The following is a 26,238-nucleotide window of genomic DNA, read 5'->3' as shown; positions in this document are numbered from 1 at the left end:
TAAATTTCTTTCGCAATTATATTATCTTATTTTTAAAACCCGCGATATCTGTTATTACATATACTTTTAAAAGATATAAAGCAGATAAGGCAAAATTAAGATGAATTTTATGAATAAATTAAACAGAAGTATGGAAATTCATCAGATGAAATTATTTAAGTTCAATGTTTATATCTGAGTTGATTTTGGTTCATTGTTTACTCTTAATCGGCTTTAAGACACGGTATTCAAAGCTATAAGCGGTTGTAGTACAAATTTTTTATCATCTATAACTGTACACTCAGTATATTTTGCTTTATGAGTTAGCATCTGAAGTAATGGATCTTTGCGATGATACTGGATTCGTGGCAAATGCTCTTCAAAATTCGATCCTTTCTAACAAAACCTATTCATGCACCGTTATTACGGATTTGAAAGTTACAATTAGAAATACTCAAACTATTGATTTCACTGCAGGATAGTGGTTAGCGACGCCGACTGCTGTACCGAAGGGCCCGTGCTCGAATCCCGGAGAAAACGTAGATGTTTGTAAATGTATAGTGTCTGTGCGGCCTGGGAGCACTCTAAATATGAGGCAAGACAAAAGTCCTCTAGAGAAGTTATTGGTAGAGGAAGAGGATTTGGTTTCGCAAGGCATGCTCTCTTTGAAAATTATGGAAGGAACTGAGCTTAAGTTGGGCTGTCCACGTATGGTACTCAAAGCTCTTGTCAACGACACGCGCACTTGACTCCTTGGTGCGTTGAATATCGTTGGCTTGTACTAACTTTATCATACAAGTGAGACTGGTAACATTAACAAGTTAGGTGTTGACTATTTATCGGCTGATGTGATAGAAAATACCGAATATTATATATCTTATTAAGGTCGCTTAAGAATGTTTCTTGATTCTCTTTTGTTTAATTCTAAGCTCTGAAACGGAGATCATGGAATTGATCACTTTTTGACAAAACGTTGTCAAAGGAAAAAGTAGCATATATAATACAAAAAATATGTATATTAATAATAACTCCACTAATTGAGCTAAAAGCTGCTTTTTGTAAAGGCCAGAGAATAAAAAATAGTAATGATTACTTATTTATTGTATTGTCGGTACCACCTTGGCACAATTTCTTACTCCAGCAGTGTATAAATCTGACTGCTGTAGTAAATGGTAGACGACTATTCTCGAACCAATTACCGCTTTGAATGCGCTTTGAATCCGTGTATTTATGATTTTTCAGGTTGCATTTCTTAAAAAATGCTTTCAAAATACATCATCATCAAATGCGAATCTGAACATTTCCACCTTTGTGGCAAAATATTATATTCCAGCAAAAAATTCACAGAACTTTTTCCATATGCAGGCAAATCCCAAGCGCATATTTCAAAATTCAGCTGAAGAGCAAAAATATCGCAGTTTACCTTTAGAGCGTGTAATACAAGCAAAACAGTATATACAAAAGTGATGTTGCTTATTCAAACGCACAGTTATCGATATGGCTACCTAAAGATCTGTTATGCGCTTGCATGCCACAGTTTGGCGACTTCTTCCAAGGTGGTGCAATAATGCTACAGTATCACATAATGAATGTAATATCAATTAATCCTTCACCTTCACTTTTATCGAAACTTAACTGCAGTATTGCAATACATGGACAACTAACACAGGACGTTTGACTCGAGGAAGGGAAAAGCATAAGCTCGCAAAAACTTAAATTAAGGGGCAAGTATTTGATTATGGCAAAGCACACGAGGGCTATCTAAGGGAAGGGATGCCTTCGTGGAGGGCTTTCTAATGGAAACTGGTTCATGTACACGTTGCACATGCGCAAAACCACGAAAATGTCCATGCAGCTAGCCCGTTTGCCGGGACTCTAACTTCGAACCGAACTACCAGCGTTCAGCGATTTACCACTCGGCCACTGGTTGATATTAAAAGGTAAATATATTGCTTACACAGATCCATACACATGAATGCTCAAAACATTTTATAATAAGAATTTGATCCCTTTCTCAATGTACAGTCTTTTCGATACAAAACACAACACAGCCTATTTGCTTAAGTTCACTCGATGAAGTAAATTTAGAACTGCTCACTAAAGACTGTACCAGATGAACATATTGGCCGAAAAGGATTTCCTGTATTTATACAAAGAGATAAAAACTGTACATGAACACGAATACCCGTGTACTCTGCTGTATAACATATTAATGCTCCTCTTATTCAATGCAAACTTGCGAGAAATATTAATTAAATAAGCATCATGTGTTACCGAGTAACAAAATTGCATAAAGCGATGAGAATTGGTTATTACTTTCTACGTTTATGTATTAAATCAAAGAAAACTAGAGCAAAGGGAAGAGGAAGACAAGAATACTATTCCTTGAACAGCATGTGTACATATACCCTCGGCTAGAAAAAGTATGGCACGCAATAACTAGCAAAAAATAATCTCGGTCTACTTACTCCACTACACACTAACTAGTGTGTATAACGTAATCTCCGACAGATATTTTTTTAATGAAGGCGTCGCCTTTTATGATTGATATCACGTCACAAGGTAGGAGGTACATAAAAAACTGTTTTTTCCTCCGAAACGAAAAAATAAAAATAAAAGCAAACTTTCGCAGAATAGTAGTCGTCAATGTTGATCCTCGCTTCGCAGAAATCTGTAAACCGAAGAACACCTCTGATTAACTGAGGGTACTTAATTTTTATTAAAATGCTGATGAAGAAAGAATACCTTTGGAATACACTGCTACCATTTCATTTGCCTCGAAATTAATTAGGAAAAAGCTAAGAGCACTATTTTTTTTTTTTTTTTTTTTTTTTTTTTGCGCGAGCAGTAGAGATTTTAGAGTGATTGTATGGAAAGGAAACTGAAGTAGCCTTCTCATCTTTGCATAAGCAACAATACTCAGCAGTAGTCGCTACAATACCATCTCCAATAGCTATTTAGACGGAATCAGCTTAATGCGGCAGTCACGAAACTGCTTCTGGATTGAAATTATTACCCACGAGATGTTTCACTTAAGATTTCACGGGCTATGAACTCCCATTATGCAGACATGCAAGTAAGTAATGGCTGAAGTGCGTCGAGTTTTTAACTTTTTGATTTATTACCGAATACTTAGCATAGCGGCAAATAAAAAATACAGTGAAGACCATTTTTTTTCCAGAGACCCCCAAAATAACTTTAAGGTATGCCAGTTTTAATCGGTGCAGCTTTTGAAGAAGAGAAAAAAAGCTTAGTAAAATCAATAAGCTAGACAAACGACGCAAATATCATTACCGACATTACTGAAATTGCCATGACGTTACGTAGAAGATTCAGAGAGAGAATTCATTAATTGAAATTTAGAAAATACATGTCGACAATAGTGTAACTATGGCTCCGGTTTTGATATGTGACCAAATAATCTAGATTAGACTGTGTCCATTACGGCAAAGCACACTATTGTTAGTTGCCTAAGGAAAACGATGCCTGCGAGTGGTGGACTTTCTAATGAGCAAGGATCTGTATTTATGTTACATATTGGAAAACCGCGAAGACACCCATGCAGCCCTACCATTCGTCAGAATTGAATCTTGGTCGAACTAACAGAGTCCAGCAGTCTCATCCATTCAGCCATTCCTTATATTGGATGAATAAACTAGGACTGAGTGACTGATTTTAACTATCATGTGAGGTATGTCTGCCAAGAAATGTTTGCCTTCGAAGACCTTCCTAAGGTAAACTGGCTCGTGTTCGTGTTATACATGAGAAATGCCATGAAAGTGCTAACGTAGCCACCCCGTTTCCCGAGAATCGAACCCCATTTAAACTAACAGTGTTCAAGAATCTTTCCCGTTTTGCCTCTGACAGGCCAAAATTTGCTTTAATAGAGAAAATACTTTAAATGACAGAAAAATATTTGTTACATATGACACACCAAAATTTCAGATATACTGTATCGTGCCGAGTACAAAGAAAAAACAAAACAAGGTTTGTAATATAAAAGGTAGTGTTAAAGGAGGAAATTTAAAAACTGGACGTTAAAACTGAAAGAGAAATAAATTATAAATGAGTCAAGATCCTTGTATAAATCCAAAGAAAACTTGAATCTATTAGTCGGTTTTAAGAGGGCAAATAATCGATAATACCAGACCAGAGACACAAACTTTCAGCCCTTTTTCACATTTTCTTTGCTTTGATGATAAGGATTGTTTTTCTATCTACAAAACCTAAATATTTACACTCATTTAAGATGTATTTAAAAATATGTGATCAAAGAGTAATAAATTTAACCACACTTTAATTCTCCCTAAGTATTCTTTAGAGAACAGCTTCTTCGAAATGGTGATTTCATGGAATTTCATGGAAGAAACGCAAATGAAAATTTTACTTACATTTTTTCCTAGGATTATATGCATTAGGTAATGTATTTGGTTTAGGGTATTTATATTAGTATTTAAGGACAGAAATAACATTTTTATTATTCATTAAGCAATTAGTATAAAAGCCAAATACAACTGCTGAGTTTTCGCTAAACTTAATTTTTATGTCAGTTATATAAGAGATATTCCATAATTTATAGCGCTTCAAAAACCAGAAGCTTGAAAATACTTAAAAATGTATACAAGATCCTGCACAAAATGCTCGAGAAAAATTTATCAAATAATAATAATACTGTTAGAATGAATTTATTGCCCAGGAAAGTTAATAGCGTTCGACTTGAAAATTTTGAAGTAAAAGACAATAAAATTTTTTGGAAGATGATGAAGACAAGTCAATAGCTATCTCCTTCATTTCTCCTAACTCTCATTTAGCTGTATCTATTCAGATCACGTCTGCGAAGTAATAAAGCAAATGAAGCTTCAAAACTAAAATCGTTAAACGGGAAATAAATATTTCTCGTGTCAGAATGAAAATCTGAATCAAATTTTTAGTAAACTAAATAGCATAAATTAAGCATATTTGTCAATGGAAGTTGAATATCAGTCAAAGACTATAAACACTCTACCAAGGTTGTGTTGTAAAATGTCTAAAACGTATCATTAAAAATAACTTTTTCTGAACGAAAGCAAAAGCCAAAGATTTGAAAATTGAGAAAATTAAATTTGAAATATAACTGTGCAACTGTGAATACTGCAGTTTATTGTAAATATGCTAATTTGTTGTTGCTGGTTGTTAAGCATTGCTTAGCAGTTTCACGCAATCTAAATTTCGAATTACATGCACGGATGCACCTATTTAAAGCGCACGTTCCAATATCAAACTCAGAATTGCTTTATTGTTTCTGGCTTTAAAAGTTTTTTTTTTTTTTTTTTTTTTTTTTTTTTTAAAACAGAAGTAGACTATGTCTACGAATCAAGCACAGTCACAAACACTAATAGAGGGAATGAGCAAGCAAATTTGAATTCTGGTACACTCTGCGAGCAAATAGAGTTTAAAATAAAATAAAACAACGTTAAGTTTTACGCTTTTTTATGAGGGGAAAAACTGTCTGCTCTATTAAGCTTTAATACGATCAGTAATGAATAGTTGCAATTTCTTATCTCAGTGCCCCTTTTTAGTCATAGATTTTGGAAAAGAAAATAATTCTTCACGACAGAAACTAAGTTCTTTTATTTCAGTCCTGTTCCCGATCAGGATATATCAGCAATTAAACGCATATATAATATTACAGTTCGCAGACAGATCTGATGTTGTTTCTGAAACCAAGTGGTTTTGAATGAGAAACGTGACTGCTTTAAGTAATGGCAAAGAATATTCAATTTACTTTGTTTATGTCAATACTTTAAGTAATGGCAAAGAATATTCAATTTACTATGTTTAATCACTCTAAGGTCAATTTGTATACACGAAGGCTGTTCTTGTTGGAATCACCCTTTTACTTACTCAAAGCCTGCAGTTGTTGAATGGAAGCTCACCGTATACTAATTACAACACTGCGTATTATATTCTGTTCATGTTTTATAAACTCTTTATAATAATTCTTCAAACTTTTTCACAATGTTACAAAGCACAATGTTAATGATTGAAAACAGGAGGAAATAAAGACATTATAAAACGAAATTATAAACTATTTAACTATTATTAACGAAACTATTGAAAGGCATTATAAAACGATTCTAAATTTGTACGTCTTTTATTTCATGAATAACCAACCTCTTATTTTTAAATGAATTAATTCAGATTAAAAATTAGCTTCTTATAGCTTTATACAATTTGAAACTGCATCATCACTATAATAAATTAAAAACTTTTGCGATGGGAAACAGAACTTCAAGTTTTAATTTTATAACGTTTCAACCCTCACGATCAATTTAAAAAGATAATTATCTCTTGAAAGGGATTAAGCACAATTTTAATTTCTTCTACAACTAAAGAAATACTGCCGAACAAGAAACAAGAGGTTATAAAAATGAAATAAGCGTTTAGTAGTCATTTCTACTTAAGAAACCCGAATTTTCAATATTTAAAGCAACTTTAAAAAGCTGAACACATCGAATAAAATTGAACATAAAATTTTAATATATTTTAATTCCGTTAGCTAAATAGACCGATAAATATAACACTCGAGAAATGTATCTACCAGAAAAGGACATCGAATTTCAATTTAATACGTAAGGATAACTTTAAACACCGTAATTCTAAAAAAAGGGGGGGAAGAAGAAGTATAGAGTTTGCGACACCGCCTAATTTTAAACCTAGAGTTACAAATTAAAAAATAAAGCGAAAAAATAAATACATAAATAAGTAAATAAAAACAAGCCTCTCAAACTTTGTTACATTTGCAGTGACGCCCATCGTCTTCCAACAAGTTAAGACTTCCGAGATATTACTTCAGAAAATATATTCATGGGAAACGCCGCTTTTTTTATTATTATTATTTTATTTTTTGTCATTACAATCATTACCGCGCTTTCAAGTTTTGCTTCACTTTTTTTCCCTCCTTCCTCCAGCTCGTCGTAATTATTTTCCACGCAGCTTAACGGGAAAACAATATCAGTTATCCCTAATAACAATAATAATGAGCGATGAAAAGTGTGCGACGAATAAAATTGGCGAATTTGTTACGCGTCTTATTTAATAAACTTGCTCCGCTGGTTTCGGCAGAGAGTTTACAATTTAAATAAAGATGCTAATATTATTCAACATGAATAAATTTTTGTAATATTAATTTAATAAGCCATCTTGATAGTAAACAGCGGAAGAGCTTTAACTGCAGAAGAGACGGCGAATAAAAGGTGTTTGAGATTCAGTTTGTTTTGCATAAAGCGAATCTAAACTCGAGAATTCGATTTTTGTTTCCCTTATTAAGCAGATCCGTTCAAGGAAGGAATCGGAAAATGCGCCAAATTTCGAAACCTCGCTGAGAAATATTCATGAGAAATGAAGCTGCATTTTTTTTTTGTTTAAGAAACAAATTACGAAATTAAAAAATAACTAAGGATAAATAACTACGAAAACACTAAGAACTCACACGTTCGCAAATGGTGACAGTAAATACGCGTGCTAATTTAAAATCATATCTATTGCAGACAACTGGACAACCAGAAGTGTCCCCTCTAAAACTCATTTTGTATTAATTGACTGACAAGCAGATATAAATTAGGACGTATGACTAATTATAATTAAATAAAATAAAGCTTTAAGCAGGCAAATTTACACAGCCGGATATCAAAACAACATATTAAGAATATTTTCGAATTACTATGAAAGGATTTTTTCTCCTATTGGTGGAATCTAATAAATATGCCATTTCATTTTTATCTACATACCACTCAAATCTTGTTTAATCCTGTATTTCGATTGCAACAACGGCTTTTTTTTTAAATTCACTTTAGCTAATTACGATTATTAAAGGTAATTTAACTTCACTGGATCAACTCTAATGTAAATAAAGGCAGCCTATAATACCTAGAAGGTACCGAATAGCATGTTAAAAGCATTAAATGCTTAGTGTCTCAGTATGATATTAATTCCTAGCGGACGAATGTGGGTCTAAGGTCTTCGAAGTTCTCGTTAATTGTAACGTGTTAACACATGTTTCTCTTAGTCCAAACCTACTTCACGAGGTAGGTAGTATCCCTGTGCTCCATTGCAATTAGCGTAGCTCGCCATTTTTACAAACTACGAAATATTATTTTTATTATTAACTTCAAACATGTTGGTAATTACTCATCCTATATATGTATATATGTGATGTACCAGCTTTAGTTGTAGCTTAAATTATCAGACGATAAGTTTTAAAAAAACAGGATCTATTTATTATTATTCAGGAGAAATAGCAGTTACAAAATCAGATATCCGGAGTAAATAAAAAGAATTACTAATAACTTTTTGTATGAAGTTTACTGCATTGTGACATTTAAGAAAAAGCCCCCGATATTCCTTTGCGAGTCCCTTTATAGCCTCTGGAAAGGCAGAGCTTCAAAGAAATGACGTCAGCCTCGTCAGCCAATCCAGTTCGCTTTAAATATTTCCAGAACATTCTATAACTGTACGTGTAGAAAAGGCGGGAAAAAACAACTTGACTACGGGGCTGTGGCTTTAATTCCACGTACTTTCAAATAAGAGAACGTCGCCATTAAAAATGAAAAGAACATACAGTTAGAATTTTAAGTGTATTCTTGACTATGGAATTTTATTATTACAAATATATATATTATCGATTTATATTTAAAAATTAAAGATTGCATGCTGCAGCGTGCACTTCAATACGAATCAATTTTTTAAGTAACATGATATAATACCTAGATCCTTAATATCTCGAATTGAATTACCCGTCTATAAGATACTGATAAGAAAGATGATCTTTCTATTTACTACTAATACATTGTATAGTTTAAATAAGAGTTGTTCGCTGGCAAAACAATAAATAAATAAAAATCTGGAAGATTTCAGATTTTAACGGTAGCCTAAAAGGGTTTGTAAAGGTTTTTTTACGTTCTCGCTGAGTTCGCAGTCTACCCAGTCTACTGTTACACTCAACCCATTTTTTCTTTCTTTCTTTCTTTCTTTTTCTTTTTCTTTTTTTTTTTTTTTTTTTTTTTTTTTGTCTTTTTAGCTTTAATATTAAGCATAATTTTCTTTGCACTTACGCCGCATGCAATTCAACAGCAAAATTACAAAAAATTTTAAAAGGAGCATAGCAGTATACGTTTAAAATTCCTGATGCAGCGTTAAGTCTTGGCATAATTTTTTTTTTAAATCTTTTTTCAGTTCATCATATCTATGTTCAGTTTTTTACTATTTACTAAGATGGCTTTATAAAACTCTCTCTTTTTTTTTTGTCATTTTATTATTGATCATTAAATATAACGTTCTTAGCGCTTACGGTTCAACAACAAAATCACAAAATATTTAAAAACAACGTATGTTTAAAATTTCTGATAGACAGACTCACGCGCTGGAGATAAAAATATTTCATTTCGTACAGTGTTGACATTTTTCGCTTTGAAATCGTTCAGTTTGTTGACCAAACATTCATTAAAGTTTTACAAAATATGAAACAGATAATAAACAAATTAGAAATTAAAAATTCGGTCTTTCAGGTGCACATGTTACGATGCAGGACTACGTTATTCAAAATTTGATGCCTCAGGTAACGTTGTTTTTTTCACAATGGCAGAAGCATACCTACATTCATGCAGAATCTTCATTAATTTCTTTAAAAATAATATAGGGCAAGACTATTTGGTGGCAACAGTTTGCAAAGTGATAAACGCATGTAAGTGTTTCGACGCAAAATGCCATGCCGTTCTTAGACTAATAACCCATTCGATTTATAAGATTATTAGACTAATAAACCCTTTGAAGATTCTGACTTTTTTCGAAAATGAGTTTTCATTTGATTGATCAAACCCCAGCTGGGCAAAATGCAGTGATTCTTTGCATACTGTTTTACTGCTTACTTCGGGTGTTCCAATAAGTATATGTGAAGCTGTACATTGTTTGTAGTAATTACTAAGATGTTTCGAAAAATTAATTTCGATTATTTTTACTCTTATTAACGTGAGTAAAATTTAAGAACCAAGAATTCGAGTTTTTATACAAGCTTCAAAGAAATTATAATTTTCGTAAAAAGCAAATTCCTATAGTATACTAATCAAATGTTCTGCAACTGAAAAACTTAAGCGGAAAAAAAAAATGGAGCAAGTAAATTCTACAATATACATATAAAAAACTTGTATGGATCAAAAGAACGCCTTCCGCAACAGTAGATTTTGATGATTATATAAGTAGGTTAAATTAAGGGAAAAAACAAAAGTTATAAATCAGTTAAATCAGATTTAAAAGATTTAAAAAATGCATAATCGCCCACTTTTTCCCCCTCAAGTCCACGAAGAAATAGGCAGAAAATGTGTCAGAAATACTGTGCGCCGATAGCGTTGAAAGATTACATAAGTTCAATTATGCATGTACGAGATGTCTTCAAGTGAACCATAATACACTCAGGTGCTCAAGAAGATACCTAACACAGGAAAGCAGACAAGGGAAAACTTTATCAAACGTTTCAATCTCCTTTTGCTAATGGATAGAAATCCGACCCCTCACTTAAGTTAAGGAAGCAACGTCACTTCCAGATACTCTTTAAAAAGACATCAAAGGCACCGCGCAATTAATACTTTAACTCTTAGACAATGAAGGACAGTATGCCGAGACATGAGCTCCTAGAGTTTTCTTACAACCAATCGAAAGTCAAATGTTCCGAAATTTGTTTGTTCGCGGGCTCTTCTTGGGGAGGGAGGCGATCCCGCTTGGCGCTGGGTCGGAGGAGATCTTAATGCAGAAGTCATCATTCTTTATTGCATTTCAACCTTTCAAACGCAATTTAGGTTTTACTTTTCTTCCGAAGGATTTTCCTAGTTACATTTCGGTGGACGCGGGAAGAGTAGCTAGTACCAGTGCCACTCAAAGGTAGAGGAGTAATATAGTGGATGAAATCTTCAAGAGGCGGACTGGAGGGAGAAAAAAAAGAAGGGTTAGAGATAAAGAAGGAAGTAAAAGCTAGGAAAAGGAGGGGGGAAAAAAAGAAAGAGGAAGAAATGGAATATGGCGTAAAAGAGTTGCGAAAAGTTAAGATTATTTAAACACGAAAGAAGAGGTTAGTTGAGTGGTGACGGCAGGGGGAGACCCTCAGAGCCGCAAGGGGTGAAGTCTAAGGTAAGTGATTGAAATGGTCTCCGGGGGAGGGCGCGGACCTTTCCCTGTAAAAATAAAATTCTGTTCCCCGTTTCCCGCCATAAAGGCTTAGAGTAAATTGGCACAGCTGTAAACAGTGCCCGTCTTAAAACAAATCTTGAAGTAATTACTGGATCTCGATCGAGTCGGCCTGGCAAGACGCTTCCACTTAATTTCGTACTTATGCGACCTGAAAGGCTCATCCCCGCCAGCAAATAAGGCCCCGGCTGTTCGGGGGATCGCAAAAAGGGGGAGGCAGTCCTGACTGTGGAAACTTGAGATACAAAATTACTTACACATCCCTTTGCATAATTAACATAGGCAGGATTGAAGGATCCTGGAGAGCGGGAGGGAGTCATCCCACCCGACCGTTGCTTACTTTCTTCTTGTTTCTTCTGGCATCCCCTTCTCCTCGCCCACCAACCCCTGTTCACAAAGAATAACCCCAACTCTCTGGAGCACCCGGGGTCAATTGGAAACATCTCTTCTTAAGCAGCTGGACGCGTGGAATTAAAATTCCGTCATCGCTTTTAATGCAGCTCTAATTAAACAACAGCTTCATTCTTTTCTGCAAAGTTAGAGTTTTTATTCCTCCGCGCAAAGCATGTTTTAATAATTACATTAATAGCGCCGCCTCCGTTGTTGCATACTACTTACTCAACTATAGCACGAAACGCAACAACTTTTTACAGTTAGAAATTTTCTAATTTTCTACGATGCTAGGGAGATTTTTTATCTACTCCTGCAGAATTAGTCCTCACTTCGTTTCCTTCAAGGAACCTTCAGATCATAATTTTCTGAATTTTTTCCTCACATGTTGGACAATCTTACCAAGTATAGCATTTTAAAAAAGATCTAGCCGCAAGTGGCTCTGGAATGCTTAAAATTTGCAGATGAAACCGGCAAAAATTCAAGAGGAAAACGTACAACAACACGCATGTGTGACTCATTAAAGAAAACGGGTTTTAAAGGGCTATTTCGTCAAGCAGAGATCAACATCAAATCTATTAACAAGCTCAGCAAAGCGCACGCAAAAATTTCACAAGGCAAAATTTCAAACTCACTGAATGTAAAAATGGTACAAAAACATGGAATTCAGTATTTGTCTCCCTCTTAAAAATAAAGCACTCTTCTAATTTATTCTTGGAATGTTCGTGCATACACACACTTATGTATAGAAATCTCTCTCTGTATATATAGCGTGTGACTGCTTAACTATGTATACACATATAGATATATAGGTATTGAAGGTTTCAAGACATACGTCATTACTATTTCTTAATTTAAATCAAAATCTCAGAAGATCTCTAATGAGGGACTTTTATAGCTACGTTCATTGCAAACAAAATTATTACTTTCCAAAAGTAAGAGTGTCAACAAGTTGAATATCCGCACAATTTTCAACTACATTCAACTATAAATAATTATCCGTAAATAATATTCCATTGAATATCCCTCTGTTAAGTGTCTGATATGAAGCATCCAACAATACCACGACAAAACGTACATACATCAAACGGCAACTGAGAAACAATTTCCGATGGTGAAACAATTCAAAGAAATGTTTAAAGTCTATGTTCCGGAGACATGTCTAAGATTTTGGTGAGAAATTTTTGCGTGAGGTGTTTCGTATGAAAGAATAGGCGGAAACTCTAAGACTACCTGTGGACATTTTGACTCGAGGTCATTCAGCTAACACAAAGTCTGATTCTTGTTTAATATCAAAAAGCATAGGCAGCGAACAGTAAGAATTTGTTTATCTCCCCTCACCCAACAAGTTAATTCTGAAGTTATGTAAAAGTATTAAGTTAGTACATAGTTCATGTCGGTAAAAAAGCGTTTAATTTTAATGCAGAAGATCTTCTGGAAATTACCATTAAAGGAAAAATCTTTTTCCCTCTGAAAAATTTCTCACAATAAAATGTTTATCAATGTAAAACCTTCTTTCTACAGTTTCAGTAATTTTACATAGTAGGTCAATAATATGGATTACTTTGATGAAGAAATAATGCTTGCTAAAAATTCAGACTCTGAAAGAGTTTAGTTTTGAAATAATATATACATGTGAACGAATACACAGAACTTATTGGCTATCGCTAAATAAATCAGCACTTTATCAATTTCCGTTTTTAAGACTACATATAATTTCCATAGTGTCAACAGCAGAATTTATAGTGTTACGTGCAATTGCATTAATTAGTAAAGAAAATAAGATTTTGGATTCTGAAATTAGGCCAAAACTTTATTTGCTTCTAACATCTAAGTCAAATGCTGAACGAATATTCGTAAAAATATTACAGCCTGCAAATTATATAATAAAACCATAAATTGTAAAATACTGTAGTAGTAGTCACAAACAAATTTTCAAAAACAAGAACAATTATTTATTCCCATAGTTATCCTAAAAGCAAATTTAAGGAAAACTTTTCACTTTACAGTGCATAGTAATTTTTCACTATATTTTTGTACAGAATATTTGTGTATTTTGCACTGGAAAGCTTGAAAATTAATGCAGTAAAATCTTTTTTCTTCAAATATTTTTTTCTTATAAATTTTCAGTAGGCTGTAATAAGGAAATATAATTAAGTTTCCAGCTTAGGTACAAGCCAAATGCAAAATAAAATTTCCTAAACTTTAACATCGGGAAACTTCCTCCTTTACCATCCACATATTTACACTGAAGAATTTTGAAAAAATCAATGTAATTAAACTGGAAGTATCCGAAAAAAACAGACGCAAGAGTAAAACATATTGCTGAATGTTTAACATATATCTGAAACGGATGTTACTAAAAACAGTGTATGAATTACTCAGTCGAAATAAAATCAGGCGCCTTGTCAATGGTTGTCACTATCAAATGGTAACTAATCTATCCAAAACTGCAAGCGAAGTGATGTTATGTTTTTACCTTCCACCTACATAAAATTAATGTTAAAAAATATATTACTTTAACATCACTATCCCAAATGATGCTATCACTCACTATGCATAAAGCTTAGGAGAAGAGAAACATAATTTGCTAAATGATTAAAGCTAAACATCCGACTGGCGAACTGACTAATGTGTGCCTAGGCCGAATCCCCTTCCATAATTAACAACGCAAAGAATGAGGTAATTAAGCCACTATTTATAGGATTCCTTAAACGGCAGTAATAGCAGCTAGAGATGCCCTAAACATAAGAGGAAAATTCTAATGAAGACTTCTCTTAGCGGTAAACAATGCAGCGAAGTGCTTATGTCTACTTTTCTTCGTTTGCAGGAAATGGCTAAAGGAAAAATGATGATTAGTGCGTGGACAGGGACTCACTCTCTTTCAATATATGTCATGATGGTTAACTAGAACATCGATTTTAATTCTAACTGAGTCGAGACCTTCGTCTCTTGCAATTATAAATGTACGGATTATTAAAAAGGAATAAAACTTTAAAAAAATTAATTTAATAGTTAAAAGGTTTGAAAAGCAATGAAGTGCAAAACGGAATGCCATCTAGAATTTGTTGTCAAAAAGTATCAGGGGAAAAACTGAAATTTTAGTGCCATTATAGCATTTTCTTAAACTTAGGGTAAGTTAATTAGTAAGTCTAATTCTAACGCTAAAGGTTCAGTTTTAATTAAAATGTATTACATTTCAGAATTAGACTTCCCAAATAATTACATTAATTTAAATATTTCTTGGCGAGGTTCGGGAACTTAAGGAATAAAATAATACATTCCAGAAAACGCAAATGTACGAAAAAGATTAAAAGGATAAAATTTAACATAATTAGAAACATGAAATATTTTTATGAAACTTAGCTGAAAATGTATTTCCAGCAAATTCAATTTCATTTTTTCAATTTTGAATAATATATTCATTACCTACTAATCTGAACCTTTTCTATGAATTGAACACGCAACTAAAGTACCGTAAAATTATAAATCTAAATTTCAAGAGAGTTAATAATTGCTGTTTGAACTATATGCGTGTGATATATGTGTTCTAAATAATACTGTTATAGATTTGCTTTGTTTTGTCCTCAATTTTTTTTTTTCCAATACGAAAGTTTTCGGCTCTAGAAATGAAACTTTGTACCCTTAAAATATATGTAAAAAAATTATAAATTCCGGAGACGAAATCTGGTATCATGCAATTATATACTTCCACTCAAAAGACTTAGCCAAACTGACTGAGACAATATATTGCTATCCATGTACGCGTAATTTTAGTTTACAGCCTGATATAATTATCAGCTACATGTCAGTTCTCTTGCCTAAGGTCCAGCCCGTATTAAAACAACAGAATTTCGTTGCATTTTAAGCCCCAAGTAACAAACATGAAGGAATTAAACTAAAAATTTACAACTTTTTCTAATCCGAATATTCCTGTTTGAATCCTTACAAACGCTTATAAGAAAACAAATCCAAACCACAAAAGAAACAAGAAATACCATGTCGAAGGCATTAAAGCTTCAACTAAAAGCATATCCCCCCCCCCCATCGAAAAAACACCACTATAATCAAAAACACACGAAAGACAAAAATAACGAAAGTGCAATTAATTCAATTTGTTTACATAGTTTTTAAAACAATACCACGTAACAATGTTTCTTTGAATGATATAATTACAGACTAAGTATGTAACCGTCAATATTAATGGCACTGCCGAAATGCGGATTCGAGACAAACGAAAATAGGAAAAGCGGCAGCGGTTTCACGATTCTCAAGGACGAAGTGTCCAAACAACGTTCACAGCTGCATAATTCGTTTCGATGGACATTTCCTTATGCGTCTCTTTTTATTCTTCTCGCTAGGTACTCACGTAACTTTCACCGGTAAACACGCATCAAGTATGAAACGTAATCTCTGTAATGAATGTGCCGAAGGCTATTAATTCAGGGTCAAAAGATGAACCTAGACGAAGGAAAATTATCTGTACTCGTTTTCACACCAAATATACATCGGCAGCCTACTTAATACAAGATAATGAATGCAAATGCGTGAATTGGGATGTTTTTGAAATGATTTAAAAAGTGAATTTTTATCAGTTTCGGGCACATTACTTAAACATACGCAAATAATTATGATATGTTAAATTTTAAATGCGTGTTTGAGGTCTTTAGACCCTGTTATAATTATTGCAACGTATTTTTCGACTTTCGAAGCGAAGTACTACTTTTACCCAATAATACAAAATTATTATTAGTCCAAAGGGGCTTTGTCCCTGACAGACTATTGTTTTCGTTTTGCGATTTTGCGTTGAATCACTAGAAATGTCCGTTTCCCTTTTCAAACTGTTGCCATCAAATGTTAAAGTCCTGCAGTATATTTGAAGAAATTAAATAATGAAAAATCTGCATAAATGTACGTATATTTCTCGCATTGTGATAAAGCAACGGTACATAGAGCCATCGAATTTTGAATGACGTAATCTTCCTACGAATATGGGCATGTGGTAGACCAAATTTGAAATTTGGAATTTGTTTTATTATCGATTTCATATTTTGTAAAATTTTAACGAATTTTTGAGTAACAAACTTAACGATTTAAAAGCGAGCAATGGCAACACTCTACGGGGTAAAAAAAAGAAAACCTTTTTATTTTTTATATATGCTGATTTTAAAATTATTTTGCGACATTGCTATTGAACTGAATTTTATGATTCAAGTGCAAACATGATATTTAATAAATAAAGGTAACACACAAAACGTTAAAAAAAACGCTCCTTTGGACTACATTTAAAATAATTTATTTTTTTTATTATTATTTTAAAAGAGTTTACTCACAATTTTAAAAAAAAAGAGAAGAAAGAAAGAAAAATCTGCAAGAAATTTTAGCATCGCACCAGCGTAAGATTTTTTCTGATCTCGCTGAGTCTTACCAGTCTGGTCTCGGACTCAGTCCTGCCAAAACAACTATTTTTTTTTTCTTTATTAACTTTATTATTAAACAACACTCTCTTTACACTTACACCACGTAAAATTCAACAGCAAAATCACAAAATACTCGTATTTCAAAACATCCAGTCTTTAGAATTTCCGACAGAGTGTTAAGTGTTGCTACAATTTTTTTTTTTTTTTTTTTTTTTTTTTTTTTTACGTTTACTATAACATTTGCATAGCGATAATGTTAGGTGGCAACATTCTTTTATTTTAAAAGTGGTAAGAACATAAAAATGAGGATCGGGACTAATAGCAACTCTGGCAAAAACTGTCATTTTAGATTTAAAATATAAGTTTAACAATATATAAAATCTGACTGCACTTATACAAAATAGCATTGTTGGCAGTGCCTGCGTACCTAAAATAACAATAATGAAATTCTGTATATTTAAATAGATGTGAATTGTGACTGTTATTCGGATTACCGTAGCACTCAGCTTTCGAAACTTAATAAAACGCAAATATTTGCATTTCATTTCTAAGCGTCGGAGGATTTGATTTCTAACGGAAGCCCTTTGTCTATCAGGCCCGTCTCGTAAAATTCCTCAAATGTTGTATTTTTTATTCTAAGGGAATATTTTCAGGATTATTCATCAATGAAATTTCGGATTGAAAGTGCATGCTAATTAGACGCTAGTAAACGACTTATATTTTAAGCATGCAAGCCGTATAAAATTTATGCGTTTTTAATTTCTGCAGTATTAAGCTTACACTTTTCATTTATGTTTCCTCTGAAACGTACACTGCATTATAGTATAATCAACCCTCTGTACATTACCTTTCTGCTATCAACCGCATTACAAATAGCAACTATAACATAAAACATGCTCGTGACTAAAATCATCAAACTTTATATGGCAGCACTTTATTTTCTACTGAAGTTTCAGTATGCGTTTTCCCGATTAACTGTATTAATGAAAAATTCCTAAGACAACTGGACAAGAAATTTTAAACAACCATGAGATCCACAGCGGAAATTAGCAACGAAATTAAACGTAACTCTCCTTAGACGTTTAAAAAAGTTTTAAAAGTCGTACTTGTATTGTGGGCTGAAACGGTAAAATTGTTTCTTCTTTGAAAACGTGCAAGTTAGAATTTGCCGGGTTATAAACAAAGTAACTGCATCCTTCATCACATCTACACATTTCAGACAGGGCCACCTATTATTCATCAGACGAAACGTCTGAAAACTTCAAGCAAATAAACACTTTTTTTGAATCAGGTTCACAGATGCCCCGGAAACGTGATCTCACTTTCAGATGTACTCCTTCTGAATTAATAATGGCATATTGTCTGGTGGATGTCTTTGATTAATCTGTCAACGGCTTCGTGGATTCAGAAAGACTTACTTTTCTTTCATTTAAAATTTTCAAGATATTCTCGTCAATAATAAAGTATATGTGCTGATAGTCAGGGAGATTATTTTTTTAAGTATACACTGCTTATCTGAAAAAGGCTTTGTTTTGGTAATGTAACTTTCCGCAATCTGATAACAAATATTTTAAACGAAAGCTCATGCTTTCATGCAATTGTAAAACAAAGTATGTTTCATGGAATAAATCGAAATAAGGGCTGGATAAGCTATACTATTTACCTTAGTTGTATGCATTTGGAATTTTATGCATTAATATTAAATTAATATCTCAATAATATTTCTACCAAACACGTTTCCTTAATTTTTATCTTCTTATTATGTCTTTTCTCTCTTAGATAAAGATGTCTTTGAATTAATTTTGCATCGATGCTTATTTTGTGTTCATATAAAATTGAGTTATGTACAGTTAAAAATCGATGTTATAAACAAAATTTTAAAATTGGAAAGAATCATGCGAAAAGGGAAGAATACTGATATTATTTCGATATGGAAAAGTGAAATATAGGAAACTTGTAAAAAATGCATCAAAATAAGATAACATTTTAAAATTCGCATTATATTTTGCTATTAGCTAGTCCTTAGTTTACTTAATTTTAACATGGTACGAATCTCTTCCGGCGCTTTAAAACCTGTTTCCTTGCTGTACAGTACGTTTACAAAGTTTTTGGAATTAAATTTATACTAATTCAGAAGTAGAAGAAAACAGAGAGTATTTTTATGAGTATATATCCTCGTTATGTTTATACAACGCTTAATATGTTCATATAGTTGCTTGATTAATTTGTGGAACTCATCTTCTGGAACACGCTTTCTGGTTACGGTTTTCTGAATCTATGCAAAGCCATTAAAATAATGAGACTTCACTTTAAGGAAGAGAAAACAGTCTGCAAGTACCAAATACAGTGAATAAAAGGGGTGGCTGAGAATTGTGACGCTTTTCTTTTCTAGAAACTACTCGACGAGATTCAAATTGCGCGATAGCTCACTTTCATGTACCAGAAACCAGTTATTTGATTGAGCTTCTTCAGCACTTAGTGCGTTCTCTTTAAAAGTCTGTCTATCACGTATTTATAAAATATGAAATTCACTGCCTGTTCCTCAGAAACAACCTTCTTGCAAAGTATGCCCTTCCTACCAAAGAAACAAAATCACCAACATAATCTTACTTGAAACTTCTGAAACCAAATTTTTTGCGGCTGAGGTGAACCTTAAGTATATATGATTAGTATTTCGTCTCAAAATTACAAGAAAAGCACCAAATATCGTCTCCAGTCCTAATTTGCTTGAAAAAAAAAAAAAAAAAGAGGATTAATGTCTGCAATTTGAATTAAATCATTATTTGCAGAAATTTATTCTTTTTTCAGTTTTGCAGTCAGAGTTTTTTTTAATCTTCCATTTAATAATAATTTATATAATTTAATAGCAATTAATATTTCCATTCCATATAAATAATTTTCTGATTAACAATGTCGAACGTTTTAGGTGTTTTCTTCATCCGTTCGAGGCTGCAAAGGTCGATCACTCCTAGGTTCATCATCAATATCTTCGTTTCCACTGTGAAATAGTCGTACCCAAGAAAGACATTCGATCATGCTCCTACCAACGGAGGGCATTCGATCGTCGATCCATGGAGCTTCTCGGTAAAATCTCTAGGATGTAACTTAAAAATAATTCTGCTTATTGATATAAAATTTTACTTTATATTTTTTAATGTATTTCATAATTCTTATCATGTTTTTGAAAATACGAATGAGGTATTATGAGGTAAGGATTTAAATGCAAGGGGAATAAGAGACTGTAACTTAAATTGCTTTTCATGTAACTTACTAATTTTTAAAACTAATTTTTGAAATTACCAATGAAATTCTGTTTTTGTTAGAAATCAGTACTATTTACATTTCATGAAATAATTTTACTGCCCCTGCCCCCATTAAGTACTAGAAGTAATTTTAGAAGATTTTTTTTTTTTTTTTTTTTTTTTTAATCCGGAAATTAAATTAGCTATTTTCTTTAATTTTTTTGTTCCTTGTTATTTACCAGTTGAAGAATTTCCCGGAAAAATAATAATAACTATATTACGTTTATCACTATTCTTTATTATTAAAGTAATGTTTATTACTATTATATCTGCATAGAGTTTTCATTTTACTACTGTTTCTTAAATTCTTCATCCATATTTAAGTAGCAAAGAAAAAGAAATAATTGCTTTGAAATTACATCTCCATGCCCATAATGTTAGCGTGTTCAAAACAGTGAAAAATGCATAGAGTTACGTGCGATTAGTAGTCTGACTGAGCGGATAAAAACAAGGGAGGCAGGACAGCTCATCTACGAAGAGGCTTCAACCAGTCCTACAGAGAGGATTGCTAATAGCCTTTCTATTTACTTATACCTCCGTAGTGAATACGTGATCCGCGCATAACATTTCAACGTGTCCGTTGCTGTTTACTCGCTTTACAGCAAAACTTTATTGCTGAGCTTTCGAAGCGATGACAGCTTATGTCCACTGGATCAAGACAAACGATAATTAAATAGAAAATTTTGACCGTAAGCACAAGCTAATTTTTTAAAAAAGCGAGTTAAGCTATCACAGTAATAAATGCTGCCAGTTATCTTTAGCATATTTGCTGAAATTTGTTAAAAAAATTAGAATTAAAATTTTGTAGAAGAACAGTACAGAAGATAAAAAGCTTGAGTAGAGTCAAGACCTTCCAAGGTCATTTTCAAGCTTTGAATTATACAGAGCTGATGCCCTCATCTTTATAATTAATTACTGGTAGCGCAAATATTAAAGTTTTCTATAGAAACACATAATCGAATTTCTAAACACAAAATGTTGTATTTTCAATTACAAGTGCTTTCGGTCCTTTCAATGTAATGCGTCTATGCATTTCTTAACATCATATTTTCTAAGACGTCTAATTATGTTTCATTCCAAGCCAAAACTTAAGATGTGAGTTAAGGAGTTAACCTCATAATTATGTAGTGCGTTGGAACTCAGATATACCTATTCCCAAGATTTTGAGTTACAACTATTAACTGTCCTGAAAAGAAGCTAAGGTAAAATTATCCGCCTATATCTAACAATATGAGCTAATTTTAAATTAATTAGGATAATTTTATTCGAAAAAGAATGCATATTGAAATTCTGGTCTTGGAAAATTTCTTACATTTCGATGAGTGTTTGATATTAATAAATTTTCAATTACAAGTGCTTTCGGTCCTTTCAATGTAATGCGTCTATGCATTTCTTAACATCATATTTTCTAAGACGTCTAATTATGTTTCATTCCAAGCCAAAACTTAAGATGTGAGTTAAGGAGTTAACCTCATAATTATGTAGTGCGTTGGAACTCAGATATACCTATTCCCAAGATTTTGAGTTACAACTATTAACTGTCCTGAAAAGAAGCTAAGGTAAAATTATCCGCCTATATCTAACAATATGAGCTAATTTTAAATTAATTAGGATAATTTTATTCGAAAAAGAATGCATATTGAAATTCTGGTCTTGGAAAATTTCTTACATTTCGATGAGTGTTTGATATTAATAAATATAGAACATTAATAAATTATTTTATAAGAATACCTTTCAGATTGTTACTTCACATCTAACTTTTTTTACAGTCTTGTTGTAACAGGTTAAGTTAAGTTAGTTGATTAAGGCAAAGCAACTCAAGCGCTATCCGCCTATGGGAAAGGATGCCTTCGTGGAAGCCATTTTAAGGGAAAGTGGCTCGTTTCCATACTACACATAGAGAAAATCCCAAAGCCGGTTCGCTGTGATTTGAACCCATGACGAAGTACCAGTGTTGAGTGACTTTATCGTTTAGCCGCTGGTGGGTCCTCGCTCTAGAAAATTACTTTTTTGGTGTAAATAAAAAAACGTAAACATAAGTTTTTTTTTGTTTTGTTTTCAATCTTAAATCCAACACTGAACCTGAAATAAAAGTATAGACCAAAAAGTATAACACTGCAGATTCAAGTTGCCTATGAGATACATCACGTACAAACCGAAACTAGCAAGTAGTATTCTAATTAGAGCTGAGTTTAATACTTTCAGTCGTTTGAATAAAATGGTAAGCAAGGAGAACTTCAGATGCAGTGGCTGAGACCTGAACTTATTTCAATAAAACAATTTAAAGAAAGAAAGAAGTGGGGAAAGAAAGGCTTATGCCATCTATTTTTCGGGTTCTCTTGCTATCCCATTATAATTACAGTTGTTATGGCACTTTTATCGCTTTGTTCTATAGGAAAATATTTCCGCCTGAGGCCCTGCAAGCAAAGAGGCCTCAGTGGGCAATGGCCGAATTTCCCCCACGCCCTGGCGCCGAGAACTCTCATTGTTCGCAAACATTGGGCAAAAAAAATTCCTGTTCCAACGACACGCAACAAATGCCAGCTGGAAGCCATTTGGAGAACTTGGCTGGTGTCATGTACCCGATAATCGCACAGGTTGCGGATTATGATTCATTTAAAGATCTAGTTTAATTTTACGGTTCAAAAGTTATTTCTCGTTTATCAATGGCTCCTATTGTTGAACTGAGCGATCGGGCTCTTAAATAGCATGCGAACTTGATTTCAGAGAAAATTGACACCACCGATGTTGCAACATCCTCTGCACATTTTTCGACGGCAAAAAATATTTTTAAATGTCTTGTCAAAAGATGTCTTCGAATTAAGTGGGAAATTTTTCTAGGGATAGCTTCGAAAATCTTTTCAGAAAAGCTTCGAAAATCTTTTCAGCTTGAGATCGCGTTTAATTAGTACATTCTTTTCTGCTATAGTTGCGTATGATGCGCATGCGCAAATAATAACATTTTTATAACGATATATACATTATGAGAATAAAGCTGTTATAAGAATAAAGCTTTGGTAGACCTTGGTTTCCCCCTTTGGAGAAGGGTTTCTTTACGTTATGCGGCGAGAGAATTTATAATCAAGATGTCCTGGCAATTATTTTCATTCCATACGGCATAATATCTTTCGTTTATAAACCATGCGGTCAAACTAACTACCATTTATCAGAGGTGTTGCCATTTGACGTTCCATAAGATCTTTAATTAATTTGTTAATTAAAATACTATGTTGCTTAACTAACAAAATTATTTAAAAGCAATTTCCTTATTCCTTAATAATTTAGCCTATATTTATTTTATTTTCAGTAACATCTCTATTTCATGTAGTTAATTCTAAAAATAATTAATGCTATTTATAATATATCAATTGATAATTTTTATAAAGACTTGAACCTTTTTTAGAATTAAGAAAAGATGTTTCTAATACCATATATTACATATCTTGATACAGAATAATCGTTTGGATGCCGCCTAACTTACAGTAAGTTTTTAAAGAGATTTATTTTTATACTTATTTTACAAGCAATTATTGCTCAGTTAATTGGTTCAAGTAATACACAACAGTTCAATGATATAAAGCTGTTAAACCTTTGATTAATAATTTGGCACACATTTTTGGCTTGTGAGATGAAAATCTAGCAGCGTTATCAGTAGAGGCTACACATTTTCTGAATTAAAGTATAGTTTCATTATAAAAATAATAATCGGCTATAATTAATTATTATTCCTTAAGTAACGTGTTTAAGACCTCAAGTAATAAAAATTTTGCTTGCCTAAAAAGCATTTTTTAATATTATCCATACTAAAAGAGCAGTGTGATCAGACGCTATCTTAAATAAATGCTTATAAAGCTAGTGGATTCTGCCTCAGTAATTCCTCAAAAAATTACGTTATACAAACAAAAGGAAATGTTTCCACAACATAAAACTCACCTCCACCCCATTCCAGAGGTAGTGGACATCGTGCGGGCTTGCCGGTACATGTTCGGACATCATGGACATCCAGTGCACGAGTCCTGAAGAAGGTGATACAGGACCGGAATTCGCCGACGACGACAGCCCGGACGTTTTACCATGCGTATCCGGCGCTGGTGACCACACCAGGGCTTTCTGCAAGAATAAAACACCATAAGTTCTCAGTAAGATTAAGAATTTTTGTTGAAAATCTTAATATCAGAATTTATAACACTAATGCTTCGCGATAAACAAATAATAAGTAATTCTATTTTTTGTCCGTTGACTTTAATTTTAAGTTAGGTGACCATTCAGCAGCTTATCAAGGGCAAATTTAATTAAGAAACTGCAGCCAGAACAATTCAAAACCCAAATTTCATTTAAGAATGATTTCAGACATCTTGACGCACACCACACTTCCCAGATACACGAAAAGAAGACGACAATGCATAGCATAAACTTTTACCTCAGGATGAACTTAAATAAAAAATTTAAAAAAATCGGAATTTTTGTTTAAATATATATATTAACACACGTGCATATATTATGTGCGATTTAAATACAGTTTTTCTTTAAAAATGAGCATTTAAAATATTCATTAATTTAAAATATAGGAGGCAATTTTTATTAGGCAGAGAATCTAAGCCCTGCAACCAATCCTGAATTTTAAATATGAAAGCGATTATTATTGAATGGTCCCATCGGAGGAAAAAGGCCACTTGTTGACCAGACTACCCACTTAGCATTCACACAAACGGAAACTTCATCTATTATCTACATTTAAAAGATTAATTACCCCCCAGCGCGTTCTGTTATATACGAGTTATTTTTTTCTGCATTTTCTTGTTATTCTGAAGATAACTTCATTTTTTCATCTTTTCTCAAAGCTTCTTCCGCCGTCGTCGGTCCGATGAAGAGAGAAAAATGCTCCATCGTAGTTGACATTACAGCTGACAGTTTCCCTTTGCCGCTCTTTTCCCTCGCTCTCTTTTCATCGTAACCAATTAAATCTGTCATAAAACAATCAACTTTAAGAGAAAGCGCGCATTAAAGTTGAAAGAAACAGAGATTTCCTCGGTTTGAGAACTCAGAACCATGCTCGACGTCGCAAAATTTCAGATAAGACTTGGGGGGGCGGGGAGAATATTTTGTCTGAATTTAAAATAGCTAAAACTTAAAGTCTTATTAAGATGAAATAAAAGATCCCACATGTTATCTTTTATGAGCGGCGTTTTCGTTGTTATAATATAACCACTGAACCAAGTAACAAAGAGAGGATGAGAATTAAAAGTTTGACAAATGAAATATGAGGTGGCTAGGATATTAAAGTTTATAATTCATGATTCACGAAAAGTATCGCTTGAAATACATAACAGACAGCATTTTTTTTTCCTTTCTGAGCAGCGTGAAACACTGAAAGATAAATTTAAAAGCAATCAGCTTTTGGTAAACTGCTAAAAGGCGGAAATTGAAAGGATACCCTCCACTAATGAGAGGAAAACTCTGTCTCCCGTCAAAATGTAGCATTAAAAATATTATCAATAACTGTATTATTACTTGAAAAATTCTACATATATTGCTAATAATATTCTGGTTTACACACCGCGAAGGATAAATAGGTCACAAATTTTTAAAGCAAATTTTACCATTATCCGCTAAACTCCTCATAAAAATGCTTATTAAATTTTAAAATTAATAAGTTAAAAGAAAAGATATAAGAAATACTTTAGGGAATACTTTCTCTTAATATATTATAAAAATTTTGTTATTAATTCTTATTTATTATATTATTCTAAATATATAAAACAAATTACTAGATAAAGTAGCAACAAAAAGTACTGGATGTAAAATACAAACTTTGATTCTAATGTAAAATTTAAAACGTACCAATTTCTAGCTAAAGCAAATTATTTACACCGCTTGTCAAAATTAAAGGTCATTATCAGAAATAAAATATTTAGGAAAATTTTAAAATGATG

The 26,238-nt window shown here is 32.8% G+C and overlaps 1 protein-coding gene across 5 annotated transcripts in view; it reads right to left on the bottom strand.

The window, feature by feature from the left end:
* Positions 1–26,238, bottom strand: part of LOC118183190 (uncharacterized) — an 841,429-nt gene that overhangs the window by 379,485 nt on the left and 435,706 nt on the right. For all 5 annotated transcript variants that reach the window (XM_085808383.1, XM_085808384.1, XM_085808382.1 and 2 more), the window contains one exon: positions 24,239–24,415. In XM_085808383.1, coding sequence (XP_085664509.1) covers positions 24,239–24,415 — 177 coding nt within the window. The remainder of the gene's footprint in view (positions 1–24,238; positions 24,416–26,238) is intronic.

This window comes from Stegodyphus dumicola, chromosome X1 (genome assembly GCF_044657685.1).
Source record: "Stegodyphus dumicola isolate Sdum_Otavi_A_Nest chromosome X1, ASM4465768v1".
Taxonomy (NCBI): Eukaryota; Metazoa; Arthropoda; class Arachnida; order Araneae; family Eresidae; genus Stegodyphus; species Stegodyphus dumicola.
This window is presented reverse-complemented; position numbering and strand designations above follow the sequence as displayed.